General features: G+C 43.3%; 1 protein-coding gene across 1 annotated transcript in view; it reads right to left on the bottom strand.

Annotated features, from left to right (window-relative positions):
• Positions 1-16,662: 16,662 nt before the first annotated feature.
• LOC106601383 (ubiquitin carboxyl-terminal hydrolase 43) overlaps positions 16,663-20,018 on the bottom strand; it is a 79,812-nt gene continuing 76,456 nt past the window's right edge. The window contains exons 13-15 of the mRNA XM_082973118.1: positions 19,703-19,861; positions 18,653-18,823; positions 16,663-18,412 (exon numbers count right to left, since the gene is read on the bottom strand). Of these exons, the coding sequence (XP_082829244.1) occupies positions 17,271-18,412; positions 18,653-18,823; positions 19,703-19,861 (1,472 nt within the window). The 3' untranslated portion in view covers positions 16,663-17,270. The remainder of the gene's footprint in view (positions 18,413-18,652; positions 18,824-19,702; positions 19,862-20,018) is intronic.

Raw genomic sequence — 20,018 nt, 5'->3', positions numbered from 1 at the left:
ATAAACGTTCCTCTGCCTGAGGACTATCACATGCCATGGTCCTAGACGCTCCTACTGATGCTCACCGATCGACCATTGCGAGGCTGTGGTTATTTTAGGGTTGATATTAACCATGTTTAGACTATGTTTCCATTCCATGGTGTAGGGGTGTGTCTCTGGTCCCCAGATACAGACCACACACAAATACTGTAATAGTCTCCTCACTTTTTGGTGCAAATCGGTTGCAATCTTAGAGATCAGTTGTCTTGTCCACTCCAAACTAATGAACATGCATTGCGAAGAAATTCATCCAAAGTAGCTGAAATCTATGAATCTATTGCTACTGTATATACTATGTCGGGTCCAATCCATGTTTTGACAGGTTGTAATGTCATCTGGACTCCTTGTAGTTAACTGAGAAGAGGGTGTACATCTATTTATGATGCCTGAAAATTCCCCAGTCATGTGCATTGGGGAAACTATTGCGTGACTGACTGTGTGTACTGCCTTTAACAACATTATGCACTAGTAGTAGAGAGGCTAAAGCAACTCAATATCCGGAAGGTGTCCTTCATGTTTGTACACATGGTGTATATTTCAACTGTGATGTTTCATGTACATTCTGAACCTTGCTAATCTACAGATTGTAAATTAATGATAAATATTTTTACTAAGAGTGTTACTATATTGTTGATTGGTTGACAATGGCTTTCCAAATCTCCCAACAGTGCTATTTGTAGGGTTAGTTTCAGGTAAATGTTGTGATTTTACAGACACTCCTGAACCTGTGACCAGAAACAAGCTACATAGAGGCAATACCAGAATAAGTGCTCAAATGATTGAATCTCTTCGCAGAAAAATCTGCAGAGCTGAGATGACTGTACTGAATGTCCAATATACGTAACATTCTGTTGGTGGAATGAATTTTGTATAATTTAAATTTAAAAAAAGTTTTGAATCAAGTGTTGTTTTGTGTATCAGTTCATAAACCATGTGCCATGGAATCGGAACATCAAAAATCTCTTCTCAGCTATTTTGCAACCTGTATGGTGCCGCTGTCAACATTTTGGTCCTCAAATTAAACTGGTATATTGTCTATTTATGCCAATGTTGGTCTTTAATGAAGGGCAGACAAACAAGCTCCATACCTTCTCCCCATTCCACCTGCCTTCTCCATTTTTTGCAGTAATGCTGCAGTCAGTTGACTGTAATTTTGCATAGAGCATACATTTCCATATATTTTAGTTAACTGCATGTGTGGCTTGCGAAAGCTATACACTATACAGTGGCTTGCGAAAGTATTCACCCCCGGCATTGTTCCTATTTTGTTGCCTTACAACCTGTAATTAAAATAGATTTTTGGGGGGTTTGTATCATTTGATTTACACAACATGCCTACCACTTTGAAGATGCAAAATATTTTTTATGGTGAAACAAACAACAAATAAGACAAGAAAAACGGATGCAGTGGTCTAAGGTACGGCATCTCAGTGCAAGAGGCGTTACTACAGTCCCTGGTTCGATCCAGGCTGTATCACATCTGGCAGTGTTTGGGAGTCCCATAGGGCGGCGCACAATTGGCCCAGCATCGTCCGGGTTTGGCCGGGGTAGGCCATCATTGTAAATAAGAATTTGTTCTTAACTGACTTGCCTAGTTAAATAAAGGTTACACACACACACACACGCACACACACACACACACACACACACACACACACACACACACACACACACACACACACTAAAACCAAAAAGTAATTTTGTTGGCATTTATGTATGTCCCCATTACCAGTAAAACATCATTAAAACCTAATTATTTAACTTACTTGTTGTGCTGCTTTGTTGTTAATTTGTTCAGTCATTTCATTCTCAACCAGGATTTCTATGGATCTGGATTGGGTCTTTGCTATGGAACGCCGTTTGGGTCTTTGCGTGTCAAAAAAGAAAACAATGACCAGTAGATAACACTAATAAGCTTGTTGACCAATCAGGATGTGAATATGACTGCACGTCACATTACAATTTAACGCGTTCGTAATTTCTATATGTCTTTATTACACATTGATTACACAATCACTTGTATTTCTGTCACGTCCTGACCAGTAAAGAGGTTATTTTGTTATTATTGTCACGATACCAGGATCAGTAGAGAGGCAGAGTCAGGTGCAGGAGACAGAGGTCCGGAGTGATAGTGGTTTTTAATAGGAAATCCGGGAACAACACAAGAAGCCGAAAGGCACAGGGCGCACATAAACTCAACTAGGGAAAACACGTTCCCAAAACAAAAGACGCACGGGGCGCAGCCCGGTAAATATATAAAACAAAGAGAGCAGCACTCACTAACAACTGTCCAGAGTTGACATAAAACAATCCCGCACGTAATCCTGAACTGAAAAGACACACTAAATAACCTAACTAATGACAGACAAGAAACAGGTGCGGATCAGACAGACAAAACCAAAAGACACAGAAACATAGATCGGTGGCAGCTAGTAGGCCGGCGACGACGACCGCCGAGCGCCGCCCGACCGAGGAGGGGCGCCACCTTCTGTGGATACTGTGACAATTATAGTATGGTCAGGGCGTGGCAGGGGGGTGTTTGTTTTGTGTGTTTTGGGATTTTGGGTTTGATCTATGTTATCTATTTCTATGTTTTCCTTTCTAGTTCTTCTATTTCTATGTTGTGTATGTTTGGGTTGATCTCTAATTGGAGGCAGCTGATCCTCGTTGCCTCTGATTAGAGATCATATTTAAGTAGGGGTTTTTCTTCATGGGTTTTGTGGGTAGTTGTTCCTTGTATAGTCTGAGCACCTTACGGGACTGTTTTTCGTTGTTTGTTTTGTTGTTTTTTCCTTCTAAATAAAAAGAAGATGATCACCTTAACCGCTGCATATTGGTCCGATGATTTCTCCTCCTCAGACGACGAACTTTATGACAATTTCATGTCACAATGATTCATCGATGCTGGTAAAGTTGTCTCGCGCACCTACAGTGCTGGTCATAAAAAAATCTAGCTTGCTCATGAATGCAAACAATGTTCTTCCCCAAAAATATAGCAAAATGACATAATCTGTTTCAGTAGCTATAGTTAGCTAGCTATCTATATAGCTAGGTGTCATCTAAAATAACTCTAATTTATAAGACCGTTTTTATTTGATTAATGGTGTTCGGACCCATCTATGTAAAGCTAGCCACAATAAGAATTAGCCACAATAGTGGACTTTGCGGTTAGCTTTCAAAATAAAAGTATGGCATCATTCTACTATTTCTATTAATTTCCATCACTGTCAATTACATACTTTTATTTTGAAGACAAACCGCAAATTCCTCTATTCCTTATTGTGGCTAGCTTCACAACATATAACCAAGTCCGGTCGAGCTTCACTAGCCAGATGAAGCTAGCTGGCTACTTATAAAGTTAGCTTTGGGCAACAGGGTTAAGTAGCTGTCTAGCTATTTATTTTCACTTTAGTTCAATTTCAATAGGCGAACAACAAGTGGCAACCTAGCTAATACTTACTCACAAGGATTCCTAAATAATTGCTAAGAGTAATGAAAATGACTTCAGTTTCTACTGGTCATTGTTTTCAGGCTGGTTGTTAGGGTGCTAGCTAGGTACCAAGCTAAATCTAGCTACCCTAGAAGTTGCGGTCGAACAAATTATGCTTTATTACCAAAGCAGTATTGTAAACACATCGTTCGTGGCCGGTGTTTGCTTGTTTACAGACTTTTTGTACAGCTTTGACAGTGCTACTGTATATTTTTTGACACGCAAAGAGTATGTATGTCTTGAAGCTTATAGCAGTGATGCTATTACTGTGTAACTCCCGTAGGGCAACATCTGAAAAATAGCGCACTTGGTAGTGTGTACCGGTGCTCGACCAGTCGGCGAAAGCCAACATCACCCATGACAGAGAACAGTTGATCGGTAAGGGCAATGAATTCCATTATCTTGCCTTTAATGGATTTCGCCTTTTGAGTTGTCTCGCTGAAATGTTATTACTCTTTCAATTGACTGCACGCCTTGTTGACTGCTCGATCCACACAGCAGACATTGTGGGCAAGGTTATGAATGCTGTGTTGCACGTGTAGCGCAAAATATTACATGGCGTCATTACGGCATATACCTACGTTATATAGATATGCACATCAGCTTTTTGCACATCGGCGTTAAAATATTCGATATGTTCACCGATATATTGTGCATCCCTAATTTTCACCCATTGTGTAAGAGATTCTCCAAAATGAAAATAGTCCAGGCATTTATATATAAATTCTAGTTATACTTAATCAAAGTCCTTTTCTAAAGGCTAGGTACAAGGTCGTTAAGGTTCTCATTAGTAGCTTTGAGAATTTCCTTGTATATTGTGCTCTTCCATCAGGGGGCTCTGGCTTTGAAGGACCAACCCTGCCAGGCAGGCTCAGAATCTTGAGGGGGCAGTGTTGCTCTGGTAGGTCTCTGACCGAATTTATCTTTCTGTTTTGGCTGCATATAGGCAGCTTACAGCAGGCCCATAAAACAGATAGGGACTTCTCTTCGTGTATGGGTCGTTCAGGTGGGTGTATAGGGTTGTGGACCGTTCCATCATGATAGGACAATAAAATAAATTAGATGTATAATTTATTGTAAAATGTAGTTCCATTATGATAGGACAATAAATAAATAAATAAATTAGATGTATAATTTATTTTAAAATATATATATCACTCATCTACACAAAATTGAAAGCTCTCTTTCACAACCCCTGCTCACAGACACACATTGGTTCCGGGATATGCAACCATTTCCTTTCTCACTCACTTAACCTGTTATGGATAGGGGGCAGTATTTTCACAGCCGGATAAAAAAACGTACCCCATTTAATCTGATTATTACTCCTGCCCAGAAACTAGAATATGCATATAATTATTAGCTTTGGATAGAAAACACTCCAAAGTTTCTAAAACTGTTTGAATGGTGTCTGTGAGTATAACAGAACTCATTTGGCAGGCCAAAACCTGAAGATTCTGTACAGCAGAGATCCTCTGTAATGGATAGAGATGGCAAGACCATTTCTTGGCCTTCTTTGCCATCTCTATCCATTACAGAGGATCTCTGCTGTTACGTGACACTTCCTACGGCTCCCACGGGCTCTCAGAAGGCGGCAAAAAGCTGAATCGTGGCTTTGCAGGCTCTGGTTGAAACAAAGTAGCGCGTTTTGGTAGTGGCTGGTTACAGTACTGTGAGACTCAGGCGCGTGCCCGTGTCGACAGAATGCTTTGTTTTCTTTCCTCTGTTTACCTAAACGCAGATTCCCGGTCGGAATATTATCGCTTTTTTACGAGAAAAATTGCATAAAAATTGATTTTAAACAGCGGTTGACATGCTTCGAAGTACGGTAATGGAATATTTAGAAATCTTTTGTCACGAATTGCGCCATGCTCGTGACCCTTATTTACACTTCGGATAGTGTCTAGAACGCACGAACAAAACGCCGCTATTTGGATATAACGATGGATTATTTTGGACCAAACCAACATTTGTTATTGAAGTAGCAGTCCTGGGAGTGCATTCTGACGAAGACAACAAAGGTAATCAAACTTTTGTAATAGTAAATCGGAGTTTGGTCAGGGCTAAACTTGGTCGGTGTCTAAATGGCTAGCCGTGATGGCTGGGCTATCTACTGAGAATATTGCAAAATGTGCTTTCACCGAAAAGCTATTTTAAAATCGGACATATCGAGTGCATAGAGGAGTTCTGTATCTATAATTCTTAAAATAATTGTTATGTTTTTTGTGAACGTTTATTGTGAGTAATTTAGTAAATTCACCGGATGTTTGCGGGGGGTATGCTAGTTCTGAACGTCACATGCTAATGTAAAAAAGCTGTTTTTTGATATAAATATGAACTTGATTGAACAAAACATCCATGCATTGTATAACATAATGTCCTAGGGTTGTCATCTGATGAAGATCATCAAAGGTTAGTGCTGCATTTAGCTGTAGTTTTGTTTTTTGTGACATTATATGCTAGCTTGAAAAATGGGTGTCTGATTATTTCTGGCTGGGTACTCTGCTGACATAATGTAATGTTTTGCTTTCGCTGTAAAGCCTTTTTGAAATCGGACAGTGTGGTTAGATTAACGAGAGTCTTGTCTTTAAAATGCTGTAAAATAGTCATATGTTTGAAAAATGGAAGTTTTCGGATTTTCGAGGAGTTTGTATTTCGCGCCACGCCCATCATTGGATATTGGAGCAGGTGTTCCGCTAGCGGAACGTCTAGATGTAAGAGGTTATTAACACCACACTTTTCCAAACACCAAAAACACACACCACATCTTCCATCACAATACATCCACATATACCCACATACTGTGCCTTCTATGTCTTCAGATCCTCCTCTCCACCCTCTCCGAGTTGGGCATCTCCGGCGCGGCCCACGCTTGGATTGCGTCCTACCTGACAGGTCGCTTCTACCAGGTGGCGTGGCGAGAATCTGTCTCCGCACCACGTGCTCTCACCACTGGTGTCCCCCAGGGCTGTGTTCTAAGCCCTCTCCTATTCTCGCTATACACCAAGTCACTTGGCTCTGTCATATCCTCACATGGCCTCTCCTATCATTGCTATGCAGACGACACACAATGAATCTTCTCCTTTCCCCTTCTGATAACCAGGTGGCGAATCGCATCTCTGCATGTCTGGCAGACATATCAGTGTGGATGACGGATCACCACCTCAAGCTGAACCTCGGCAAGACGGAGCTGCTCTTCCTCCCGGGGAAGGACTGCCCGTTCCATGATCTCGCCATCACGGTTGACAACTCCATTGTGTCCTCCTCCCAGAGTGCTAAGAACCGTGACCCTGGACAACACCCTGTCGTTCTCCACTAACATCAAGGCGGTGACCCGATCCTGTAGGTTCATGCTCTACAACATTCGCAGAGTACGACCCTGCCTCACACAGGAAGCGGCGCAGGTCCTAATCCAGGCATTTGTCATCTCCCGTCTGGATTACTGCAACTCGCTGTTGGCTGGGCTCCCTGCCTGTGCCATTAAACCCCTACAACTCATCCAGAACGCCGCAGCCCGTCTGGTGTTCAACCTTCCCAAGTTCTCTCACGTCACCCCGCTCCTCCGCTCTCTCCACTGGCTTCCAGTTGAAGCTCGCATCCGCTACAAGACCATGGTGCTTGCCTACGGAGCTGTGAGGGGAACGGCACCTCCGTACCTTCAGGCTCTGATCAGGCCCTACACCCAAACAAGGGCACTGTGTTCATCCACCTCTGGCTTGCTGGCCCCCTACCTCTGAGGAAGCACAGTTCCCGCTCAGCCCAGTCAAAACTGTTCGCTGCTCTGGCTCTGGAACAAGCTCCCTCACGACGCCAGGACAGCGGAGTCAATCACCACCTTCCGGAGACACCTGAAACCCCACCTCTTTAAGGAATACCTAGGATAGGATAAAGTAATCCTTCTAACCCCCCCCCCCCCCCCCCCAAAAAAAAGATATAGATGTACTATTGTAAAGTGGTTGTCCCACTGGATATCATAAGGTGAATGCACCAATTTGTAAGTCGCTCTGGATAAGAGCGTCTGCTAAATGACTTAAATGTAAATGTAAATGTCTTCTGTTTGCTGTATTTTTATTTCCACCATGTTGATTGAGTACTTTTGTGTTCCAATTAGCTATATTTGAAGATGTGTTATTTCGCTAGGTATCCTTTCTTCTAATGCCGTCTTATCCATTTATAAAATACTATAAATGGAAAATTCAATACTAATTATTTTACAACATTCCCTATCTTGAAAGGTACAGTGTAGTTGTACTTTATTTAACAATTATTTTATTTCATTGCTTTTCTATCTATTTTTTATCATTATTACAATCCCTACTGTGGCTAGTATTGGGTGTTCCATTATTCGACTCCTCTGAGTAATTTGTAAGTATTAACCCAGTTTAAAACCAAACTAAAAAGACCCCACACAATAAATCAAACACAGTACTAACCTATATTCATAACTGGTGAGCTATGTGTGCATGCTGGTGTGTGTGTCGTAAACTGTAGTTCAAAAACACACATGGCCAGACCTTACTTATCTGGGAGCTCTCTTTACGGCTGAATCTGGATACCTTTATACTTATAAAACTGCAGAATTTCACTAACTGCTCTCCCAAGACAGCAGTCTCTGGAAACTTGTCAAAGAGAGATAACAACACCCCATCCTCTCCTGGAAGAGAAAGTGTACATTTTTCGTTAGCATTAACTATGCTACATCTTAATCATCAAACCAAAAGTTTTAAAAACAAACCTAACATGATAATGATAAGTCCACTGTCCTCCCTCCAATCATTCATCTTTTGTTTTAATCCACCCCGACGTTTATGAATGCTTATTTAGACATGGCAACATTTATCTCGCCGCCTAGTCTAAAGATTTACTCCTGTATATAACCGGTCTCTCTTTTCCCCATGATTTTCCATTTCCACTAGGCCCTTCATGTTCATGAACAAACATTTTAAAAGGTCATTTTAGGTTTGGTAACCCCAATGCTGTCGCTTCTTTAAAACTCTAACAATTACTCACAATATTAACTCCAATCGAATTCCTCGTGACCCCTCCTCCCCTTTGTCCATTCTATAAATCTATTTCAGAATAAGACAACATAGATAAGAATTTTATTTCATAATAAACTAAATAAAATGTCTCACAAGATTAAAACACCCCAAGGTTTTCTGAGTTTGCAAGGAGTATTTGGACTAGTACTTTCAAAGTATTACCCATTAGAATCCATTCCCCTGTCATTTTGCAAAGATTCCCCAACCCCAAAATTGTCTCCACTTACTCCCATGTAAAATTATCTGGGTATTGTTACTGGTCCATGTTTAAAGACAGGTAGTAATCGTATCGCTTTCGATGCTGCCCCTGTTACCTTGTTAAATGTAACACTTTCCCTGTCGTAACTTAAGCCTATTTCTCATCGTAAGGAGTCAGTGATATTTGATCCCAGGCATCTATTCAAAAGTTGTGTGAGACATGGCCTCCTACGTCTCCCTTCACATAGAGGTTCATAGAGATGAAAGTTTCAATCGATTGAACCAAGGCCATACGCCGCTATGTGAGAGTTGCCTGCCCCGCTGCTTTCAAGAGTGTTGGCTGCTGGTTCTTTTGTACAAAATGCATTCCCTCTGAATGCAACGGGTGCAGTGGGCTCCATTACTACTCATTCTTCCAATGACCAATGGCCCCACATCCAAAACAGGGATCTATCGCCCTACTTTATTGTCTTTTTTGCTACATTTCCCTTCCTGTATAAGGGCACAAGGCGAGACCCAGATGCAAACAGGGGAGGCAGATGGTTTGAGTCTTTGATATTTATTAATAATCCAAAAGGGGTAGGCAAGAGAATGGTCATGGACAGGCAAAAGGTCAAAACCAGTTCAGAGTCCAGGAGGTACAGTGTGGCAGGCAGGCTCGAGGTCAGGGAAGGCAGAATGGTCAAGCAGGCAGGTACAGAGTCCAGAAAACAGGCAAGGGTCAAAACCGGGAGGACTAGCAAAAGAAAATATAAAAGGTAGGAACATGGGAATAACACGCTGGTTGACTTCAAACATACAAGACGAACTGGCACAGACAGACAGAAAACACAGGTTTAAATACCCAGGGGATAATGGGTAAGATGGGTGACACCTGGAGGGGGTGGAGACAAGCACAAGGACAGGTGAAACAGATCAGGGTGTGACAGCATCTCACCATGTACGCCGGATGGCCACCGATGACACGGGCCGGAGGGGTGGGCCTGGAAACAAAAGACAAAGGGCTGTGAGACACAGGCTTAATCCTAGACACATGGAACGTAGGGTGAATACGGAGCGTACGGGGTAACAAAAGACGAACAGCAATGGAACTAAGGACTCTAGAGATAGGGAAAGGGCCAATGAAATGGGTGGAACGTTTGCATGACTCCACCCGAAGGGCCAGGTCCCATGTGGATAGCCATACCCTCTGCCAATGCGATAGCAAAGAGCTGGAGTCCGGCGGCAATCCGCTTGTCCACGATACCTGGAGTTGGTCTTGAGAAGTGCTGCCCGGGCTCTTCTCCAGGTACGCCGACAGCGGCGGACGAACATCTGGACCGAGGGTATATTGACTTCCTGCTCTTGTTCTGGGAAGAGCGGAGGCTGATACCCCATGGAGCACGCGAAAGGGTAGAGTCCCGTGGCTGAACAGGGAAGAGTGTTCCGGGCATACTCCACGCAAACCAGTTGTCGGCTCCAGGTAGTGGGGTTGTTTGAGACGAGATATCTTAAGGTTGTTTCCAGGTCTTGGTTTGCCCGCTCCGACTGGCCGTTGGATTGGGGATGGAATCCTGGCCGACGACCCAGTAAGGGTGCAGAAAGCCTTCCAGAACTGAGACGAGAACTGGGGACCCCGGTCGGAGACAATGTCCACCGGGAGTCCGTGGATCCTGAAGACGTGCTGCACCATGAGCTGGGCCGTCTCTTTGGCAGAGGGTAATTTGGGGAGAGGGATGAAATGGGTGGCCTTGGAAAAACCGATCCACTACCATCAGAATGACGGTGTTGCAATCAGACGGAGGGAGCCCAGTGACAAAGTCCAGGGAGATATGGGACCAGGGACGATGAGGGACAGGTAGTGGCTGAAAGAGGCCGGAAGGGACTTGCCACAGAGTCTTATTCTGAGCACAACCGGTGCATGCGGCGATGAAGGCAGATGTGTCAGGAACCATTGTGGGCCACTAGAAATGTTTGACGGGAACCCAGATGACAGGTGAGCCTGGAGGAATGAGCCCATTCCAGGATGGAACGAACAACCGGTTAGCCGGGCCCCCTCCAGTGGCAGGCTGGGAACGTTGTGCCTTGCGGACCAGGATCTTAATACCCCAGCGCACAGCAGCCGCATGGCATGAGGTAGGGAGGATGGTCTCGGAGTCAGAGGATGTGGCAGCAGGACTGTACAGGCGTGAGAGGGTGTCAGGTTTAACATTCTTGGACCTTGGGCGATAGGAAATGGTGAACCTATCGCGAACCTGGTGAATAACAGAGCCCACCGGGCCTGCCTGGAGTTAAGGTGCTTGGCTGTGCAAAGATATTCCAAATTCTTGTGGTCGGTCCAAACCAAAAACGGATGTTCTGCTCCCTCCTGCCAGTGTCTCCACTCCTCCAGTACCATCTTGACCGCCAGGAGTTACCCACGCCGTAGTTTCTTTCTGCAGAGTTGAGACGATGGGACAGGAAGTCACAGGGATGGAGCTTTTGGTCCTGGACGGATCACTGGGACAGGATAGCCCCCACTCCAACGTCAGAAGCATCGACCTCAACCACAAACTGACGGGACGGATCTAGATGGACGAGGATGGGGGCCGTAGTAAACCCACGCTTCAGGTACACAAAGGCTCTGTCAACCACTGGGGACCATGTGAACGGTACCTTGGGAGAGGTGAGTGCCAAGAAGGGGGCCGCCAGGGTGCTGTAGCCTCGAATGAAACGTCGGTACAAATTGGCAAACAAGTCAAAATATGTTTCTATCTAATCCTCAGGTACCCTAAAATGTAATTAAACTATAATATTTCATACGAAAAGAAGTATGTTCAATTGAAAAGTAAAATTAGCAAGTGCGCGTCCTCTTCGTCGCACGCGCAGAGACTGATTTCCAACTCTGACTCCCTGTACCAAAACTCAAAATTCTTCCTCGTTTGGGAAGAAACAAGCCTGAAACCTTGAACAAAGACTGTTGATATCTAGTGGAAGGCATAGGAATTGCAATCTGGGAGCTGGAATTGCATAGGACCCATAGCTTTCCATTGAAAGAGCATACATTATTTTAACATCTCTACAAACTTCAAAGTGTTTTCTATCCAATGGTACCAATTATATGCATATCCTGGCTTCTGGGCCTGAGTAACAGGCAGTTTACTTTGGGCATGTCAGTCAGACAGAAAGTGGAGAAAAATAGACCTTAAGTTAGCTTTTTACATGGCACATATTGCACTATTACTTTCTTCTCCAACACTGTGTTTTCGCATTATTTAAACCAAATTGAGCATGTTTCAGTATTTATTTGAGACTAAATAGATTTTATTTAGGTATTATGTATGTATATGTATGAAAATAAAAGTGTTCATTGTTCATTCAGTAGTGTTGTAATTGTCATTATTACAAATATATAAATATATATATATGTATATACAAATCGGCCAATTAATCGGTGGCAGAATTTTTTGGTCCTCCAATAATCGGTATCGGCATTGAAAAAAATCATAATCGGTCAACCTCTAATTTAAATGACTTTCTTTCATTGATCCCTTATATTCTGAACCGTTCTCTCCATATATTCTAGTGAGTCTGTAGAGAAAACTCAAATTAAAGGTACACCCAATTTAAAGGGATGGCTTTAGATAAATGTCCTGAAAACCCCATTGAATGAAAACTCCACAAGGAATTCTGCTAGCCACGCCGGTAAAGCCTGTTACACACCTGCATAAGGTAAGTCTGAATACCAACTACTGAGAAGTGAGTAGGAAAGGCATACATTTCCCTAAGAGCACAGCTCACATGGCAAGAGAACTATTTGGAATGTGCTCTCCCAATATCAACAAAACGTGTATGACACACTGGATGATACATATAAGAAAAATTTGGAATACAATTTTTTCTCCACAAATGATCAACTTTTGTTAATCAGTTGTTCTCTACACCTTGGTTTTGTAAGTTAAGCTGGTATGATGTGGTATGGAAATGAGCAGAACCTGAGGCAGTTCAAAGTCCAACTTAGACAGATACAATGAACATGCAATGGAATATCTCCTCGTTTGTATTATGATATAATAAAGAGAGTAGTTGTGAGAAAAGCTGTGTTTAATTTGCAATTCAAATAAATTCCAGTATGGTAATAAGCATATATTAGAGGCAGATACAATATATATGTTAAGTTCACAATTCAAGTCCACTTGTGCTTTATCCTGACGTTGCTCTCTGATCAGAAGCATACATTATCTGATTTGATCATCTGGAGCCTTCATTTACATAATTACAAATCAGGTATAAAATGTAGACTTTTACAAAAGTTGCATATAAAATATACTCAACCCATGCCCTCCCAAGGAAAGCATCCTTCATTTAGGGTCCCTTCCAAAACAAGTGCTCGTTTTGGTAAACAAAATGATACAGAAAAGTTAAATAAGGTTGCAGAAACAAAATTGATGAGAACAAGTGAATAAAAAAAAGGCATAACATTTGAGCTAGTGTCATCAGCCAATGTTGATGGTATAGTGTCATCAGCCAATGTTGATGGTATAGTGTCATCAGCCAATGTTGATGGTATAGTGTCATCAGCCAATGTTGATGGTATAGTGTCATCAGCCAATGTTGATGGTATAGTGTCATCAGCCAATGTTGATGGTATAGTGTCATCAGCCAATGTTGATGGTATAGTGTCATCAGCCAATGTTGATGGTATAGTGTCATCAGCCAATGTTGATGGTATAGTGTCATCAGCCAATGTTGATGGTATAGTGTCATCAGCCAATGTTGATGGTATAGTGTCATCAGCCAATGTTGATGGTATAGTGTCATCAGCCAATGTTGATGGTAGAGTGTCATCAGCCAATGTTGATGGTATAGTGTCATCAGCCAATGTTGATGGTATAGTGTCATCAGCCAATGTTGATGGTATAGTGTCATCAGCCAATGTTGATGGTAGAGTGTCATCAGCCAATGTTGATGGTAGAGTGTCATCAGCCAATGTTGATGGTATAGTGTCATCAGCCAATGTTGATGGTATAGTGTCATCAGCCAATGTTGATGGTATAGTGTCATCAGCCAATGTTGATGGTATATTGTCATCAGCCAATGTTGATGGTATAGTGTCATCAGCCAATGTTGATGGTATAGTGTCATCAGCCAATGTTGATGGTATAGTGTCAGCCAATGTTGATGGTATAGTGTCATCAGCCAATGTTAATGGTATAGTGTCATCAGCCAATGTTAATGGTATAGTGTCATCAGCCAATGTTAATGGTATAGTGTCATCAGCCAATGTTGATGGTATAGTGTCATCAGCCAATGTTAATGGTATAGTGTCATCAGCCAATGTTGATGGTATAGTGTCATCAGCCAATGTTGATGGTATAGTGTCATCCAATGTTGATGGTATAGTGTCATCAGCCAATGTTGATGGTATAGTGTCATCAGCCAATGTTGATGGTATAGTGTCATCAGCCAATGTTGATGGTATAGTGTCATCAGCCAATGTTGATGGTATAGTGTCATCAGCCAATGTTGATGGTATAGTGTCATCAGCCAATGTTGATGGTATAGTGTCATCAGCCAATGTTGATGGTATAGTGTCATCAGCCAATGTTGATGGTATAGTGTCATCAGCCAATGTTGATGGTATAGTGTCATCAGCCAATGTTGATGGTATAGTGTCATCAGCCAATGTTGATGGTATAGTGTCATCAGCCAATGTTGATGGTATAGTGTCATCAGCCAATGTTGATGGTATAGTGTCATCAGCCAATGTTGATGGTAGAGTGTCATCAGCCAATGTTGATGGTATAGTGTCATCAGCCAATGTTGATGGTATAGTGTCATCAGCCAATGTTGATGGTATAGTGTCATCAGCCAATGTTGATGGTATAGTGTCATCAGCCAATGTTGATGGTATAGTGTCATCAGCCAATGTTGATGGTATAGTGTCATCAGCCAATGTTGATGGTGTAGTGTCATCAGCCAATGTTGATGGTATAGTGTCATCAGCCAATGTTGATGGTATAGTGTCAGCCAATGTTAATGGTATAGTGTCATCAGCCAATGTTAATGGTATAGTGTCATCAGCCAATGTTAATGGTATAGTGTCATCAGCCAATGTTGATGGTATAGTGTCATCAGCCAATGTTAATGGTATAGTGTCATCAGCCAATGTTAATGGTATAGTGTCATCAGCCAATGTTGATGGTATAGTGTCATCAGCCAATGTTGATGGTATAGTGTCATCAGCCAATGTTGATGGTATAGTGTCATCAGCCAATGTTGATGGTATAGTGTCATCAGCCAATGTTGATTGTATAGTGTCATCAGCCAATGTTGATGGTATAGTGTCATCAACCAATGTATCATGATGGTTGATGGTATAGTGTCATCAACCAATTTATCATGATGGTTGATGGTGTAGTGTCATCGACCAATTTGTCATGGTGGTTGATGGTATAGTGTCATCAACCAATTTGTCATGATGGTTGATGGTGTAGTGTCATCAACCAATTTGTCATGATGGTTGATGGTGTAGTGTCATCAACCAATTTATCATGATGGTTGATGGTGTAGTGTCATCAACCAATAGTTTAGGAGAATAGTAAATGACTGTATAATTTCATTGGGTTTAAATTCTAGATCATTTCAGATACATGAAGTCAACTCAGTTGATAGCCAGTTGATGGCCAGTTGATGGCCTATGCTTCTCATGGGGCGATGAGCCTAAGTAATTAAGTAACTCAGAAATCTAATAGATAAATACATTTACTCTAATAGTGTTTTTCCCTTTACAGAAGCACTGTATGCTATTGTGTTGGTAATATCAGTATTACTACTACATTTGTCCATATACAGTTGATGAAAGCGCAAACACATGTGCTCTACACCCTCCTAACATAAAACACACATCATACGTTTCCATCCATGGTTGCTGGGAAATCTGCACTGACTAGAACATACACAGAATGTGCATATATCTGAATTGGCATGTACCCTCTGGCTGACAATTAAAATGCATTACAACACTCTATAGGAAAAATTACAATATGATCTTCATGTATTGTAATAGATCGTCATGTACTGTATATTGGAACCTAAGGCAAGACATGTTTTGGGTTGAAAATGATGAAAATCAAGACATCCCTGCCCCTCTGCAGAGTACATCAGTCAGCAGCACCTTCACAGTTGGTATCTTTAAGGGAGTTTGCCATGGCAACAGGGGAGCAGGTTTAATCCCCCCTGGTGAGTTATTGTGAAACACAGGCAGTAACGTTCTCTGGAGCTCAGCAGTGGGGAGATACAGGGAGTGACATTAAAAGCTTTGAAATGGGCTGTCAGTCTGTCCCTGCTGCTCTATAAGGGGCTTACCTAAACCACCGGTGTGAGGAGGTTCCATAACAGTTCACCATCACATAATAGCACCCATCTAAGTTCACACAAGTCAATGTACAAAACTCTCAAGTGGCTCTTTTTGATTATTTTTCCCCATTTAGATGTAAAATAGAAAGTCCAAGATACTGTCTGGTATTCTTGTATGCTCCACAATGAATCTTAAACTAGATTATCTAGACCTTTATCAGGGTCCTGATGAATGTTCTGATTGACACAAACTTTGGTTCAAGATCCATTAAATCTATTGTGTATACAAGACCATCACTGTGCTGGAGTACATGGTGTGCCAACTACCCTGTTTTCAACCCAGTATTTCAATCATGTTAGTTACGAACATAAATCGCCATTTCATTCCTCTACCCTTACTTCTCCTCCAATCACGCACCATCGTTACAGTACAGTAGTCAGTAACAGGTGTGTAACAACCAGGTTATTACAGTACTTGTTTCTTTCAGTTGCCACTGACAGTGGATGATACATGATGAATATTAGCAATAACATAAGTGTATGAGGTCCCATCAAACAGTTTACAGTGGAAGCACAGACAGACAATCATTTAATTGAATCCTTTTGTGCAGGCTATTCCTCCATGGTTACATCAATAGAAAATCAAGGACAGCATAAAACCAAGAAAGATGCTTGACATGTCTGTGGAATAAATATGATCACAATACAGCAGTTATACCTCTCCATTGTACACAGTCTGCATAGATTCACTTACACACAAAGACAATACGTCAATAAACATCAGTGTTAACAGAGGGTACATGATGCCCTTCAGAAACAACAGCTCTGCTGGCTATACTACAGAGACCTGGTGACCGTCTGGATGTGATGTGTGTCAATCAATAGCGTGGTTCCAGTGTTCAACAAACAATCATTCTGAACTGTCACAGAGGCACTTACATTAAACAGAAGACTATGACAGACAGTTAACTGTTACGCACTCCATTACTGATCTCAGCTGTTGGCAAAGCCTCCCCTAACAACCTGTCTTATAGTAACACCGTGATTATTCCTCTGCTCTAGCAGCTCACACTAACATGCTAACCCTGGCAGTAGCATTGGCACAAACTCTAAATAAAGAGATACACACGCCAGATAACTCTACTGCTGTGGCAGCGCCAGTTAGCCTAGCGGTGCGGAGGGAGTCAGAAGCAGGACTCGGGGACGGGTCTCTGCTGCCTGCCCAGGGAGGTGGTGCTGTAGCGTGCCCGCTGCAGGGTGGCATAGCTGGGCTTGTCTGTGGCCAGGCTGCTGCGGGGGGCCGGGGGAGCTACCTGCCCATTCCTCTGCAGAGAGGCACACCTGCGCAGGGTCAAGTCCAATTTGGTCTGGATGTTACTGGAGCTGTGGGCACGCTTGATGTCCGCAGCAGAGCTGTTACTCCCTGTCCTCCCGTTGACAAGCTGCCCTTTGCTGTGACGGCAGTCACTTCTAGGGGTGCCGTTGGCCCTCTTTTCCTCCAGCGCTACGCCGTTCAGGGTCCCATTGGAGAGGGAGAGTTTAGACGAACTATCGTTTGCCACCTTGCTGGCTCGTCCGTGGCCATTGGCCCGGACCTCCTCCCCCTTGCTAGGTGTACTCTGAGCGTCTTTCTTCAGGAAGCCTGATTTGAAAAAGGACAAGAGGCTGTCGTGGCTCCTTACTTCCTGACCCCTCATCCCCTTCCTCTCCTCAGGCTGTAGACCAGCCTGCAGCACCCCTACCCTGGAGGTCAGCCCTGCTTGGGCCTTGGGCCTCTTCAGTGTGGAGTCCCTACTTGGGGGGGCACTGTGGCTGATGTGGACCCCATCAGTGGAGCATCTATGGGGGTGAGGGTCCAGGGTCCTGCCTTGGTCCTGCCTGAACCTCTTGGAGGACCTCCGGCCCAGTGAGCTGTCATCCCTGGCTTTAGTGATAATACTGAGCCCCAGGCTGGAGCTCCTCTCTACGGCAGGCCTGCTCTGGCCCTCTGGTACTCTTGGGGAGTCGCAGGCCTCAGAGTTGGACCTGTCCATGCAGCTCAGGCTGCTCCCACTGGGGGAGCTGCCCAGGTCCCTGTGCCCGCCCTGGGGCGGGGTGGCCACTAGGGTGATGATGGGGTCCTTGGTGCACCGCGGCCTGCGCCCTGACTCCAGGTACTCCACCAGCTCCCCTCGCCTGGGGGAGGAGGGTTTGGGGCGGTCCTTGGAACCAAAGGACCAGCGCAGGGGCAGCACTTTGCTCAGGGTGTCCTTGGTCTTAGTGGGTGACCTCATACTCACGCTCCTGCCCTGAGTGCCTCGGACAAATGGCTTATTCTCAAACCCATCTGGACCCAGAAGAAAAACAAACACAGTTAGGATTTTTCCTCATATTCCTCCTATTTTATAATGGTTCATTGATTGACTTATCTACATAATCATCTGCTTTTTAATGATGTAATTATCTCAAAGAGATAATCCTCTTTGAGTAACAACCAGAACTTCAGACCAATCAGACACAGCGAACCATAGTGTTTTAATTTATTTAGAGACAGACTGGGGAAATGGTGTCCAAATGGGCTACTCACCTGTCTCTGTTTTGAGAGGCTCGTCCTCGAACACAGGGAGCTCTGGGGATTCGGGGGTTGGTGTGGGGCCAGGAGGGCCAGAGGTGGACCCCCCAGAGAACAGGCTGTCCCTCTTACAGTCCCGCATCAGACGGATCAGCCAGTGGTCTGACGTGGAGGAGCTGGTGGAGCCTGCAGAAATAGAGGAACACTGTTATACAGAGCAAAGTGCCTTCTACTGGACTCAACACAGCTAATACATACAAACCTGTCTCTTTTTCCTAGAGGGGGACAGTAGGCGTCCACATGCTTCCCAGCCGAAACATTTCGGAAGAGTTTGTGCATATATTATGACAACATTTTGTTAGTTGTTGTTAGTTTGAAAGTCTATATCCCTTTGTCGGAGATTGGTCAACAGTAGGGATTCTTCAATAAACTTTTTCATTGTGAAATAGTGCACCAAACATCTTAGTTAGATGTAAAAATGCACGACTAAGATCTCCTCTGAAAAAACGTCAAAATGAATGACAGATTTCTTGAGTTATCTTAGATTAATTCTGACTATTTTGAGGAAGTGTATACTGGCTACAGCATCTCAAGAGGGACAATTGCCGCTATTGCAGCTTTTTTCTCGTTTTTCAAGCGAAAGTCTTTTAAGGGAGTATGCAATGCACAGACGTTCACTTTGCCTATCCGAGTTCTGCTAGGAGCAAACCAAACCTAGTATGCAGACGCCTTTACTGTACCTCAATCCTATGATGGACAAGGTTATTACACACTGCCAATCATATACTCTTTTGATTTCAACATTAATGCTTTAAATTCGATAAATGTCTGGATACTGTCATTGAAGTGCCATTCATTATTGGGTGATGAAAGCCATCATTTCACCAATAATGGATTTCAGAAGCCTTATTTCCATTACATGGACTTACTTTCAACTGAAGACCTCTAAAGGTCAGTATTCTTCCAGAACCAATTGGTATATATCATCTATTGAAATGACACAATAGAACTGCAGGACATATTGCAGACTGTGGCTTAATTAAAGGACTTGTCAACACGGCTCACCTCTGAGAGAGGAGCTGGCTGACCATGGAGGGATGGTGTTGCGTCTTTGGTAGAAGAGGATGTAGGCTCCCCGTGTGCACACCTCCCCCTCTGTGACTGGCTCTGCACTGCTGTCATCATACCCATACCACTGGGCATCCAATGAGTTCCTGCAGAACGCTGCAGAGACACAGACACCTGTTCAGACATGCACAACAATGTGTACTTCCATACATACTGAACAAACCACCACCATATCTTTATTATCATCATCATCAAACACATTTTTGGACTGGATCTCACTTCAACACACCTTGCTGACTAAGACCACTTTCAA

This window comes from Salmo salar, chromosome 03 (genome assembly GCF_965601325.2).
Source record: "Salmo salar chromosome 03, fSalSal1, whole genome shotgun sequence".
In the NCBI taxonomy this organism is placed as follows: Eukaryota; Metazoa; Chordata; class Actinopteri; order Salmoniformes; family Salmonidae; genus Salmo; species Salmo salar.
This window is presented reverse-complemented; position numbering and strand designations above follow the sequence as displayed.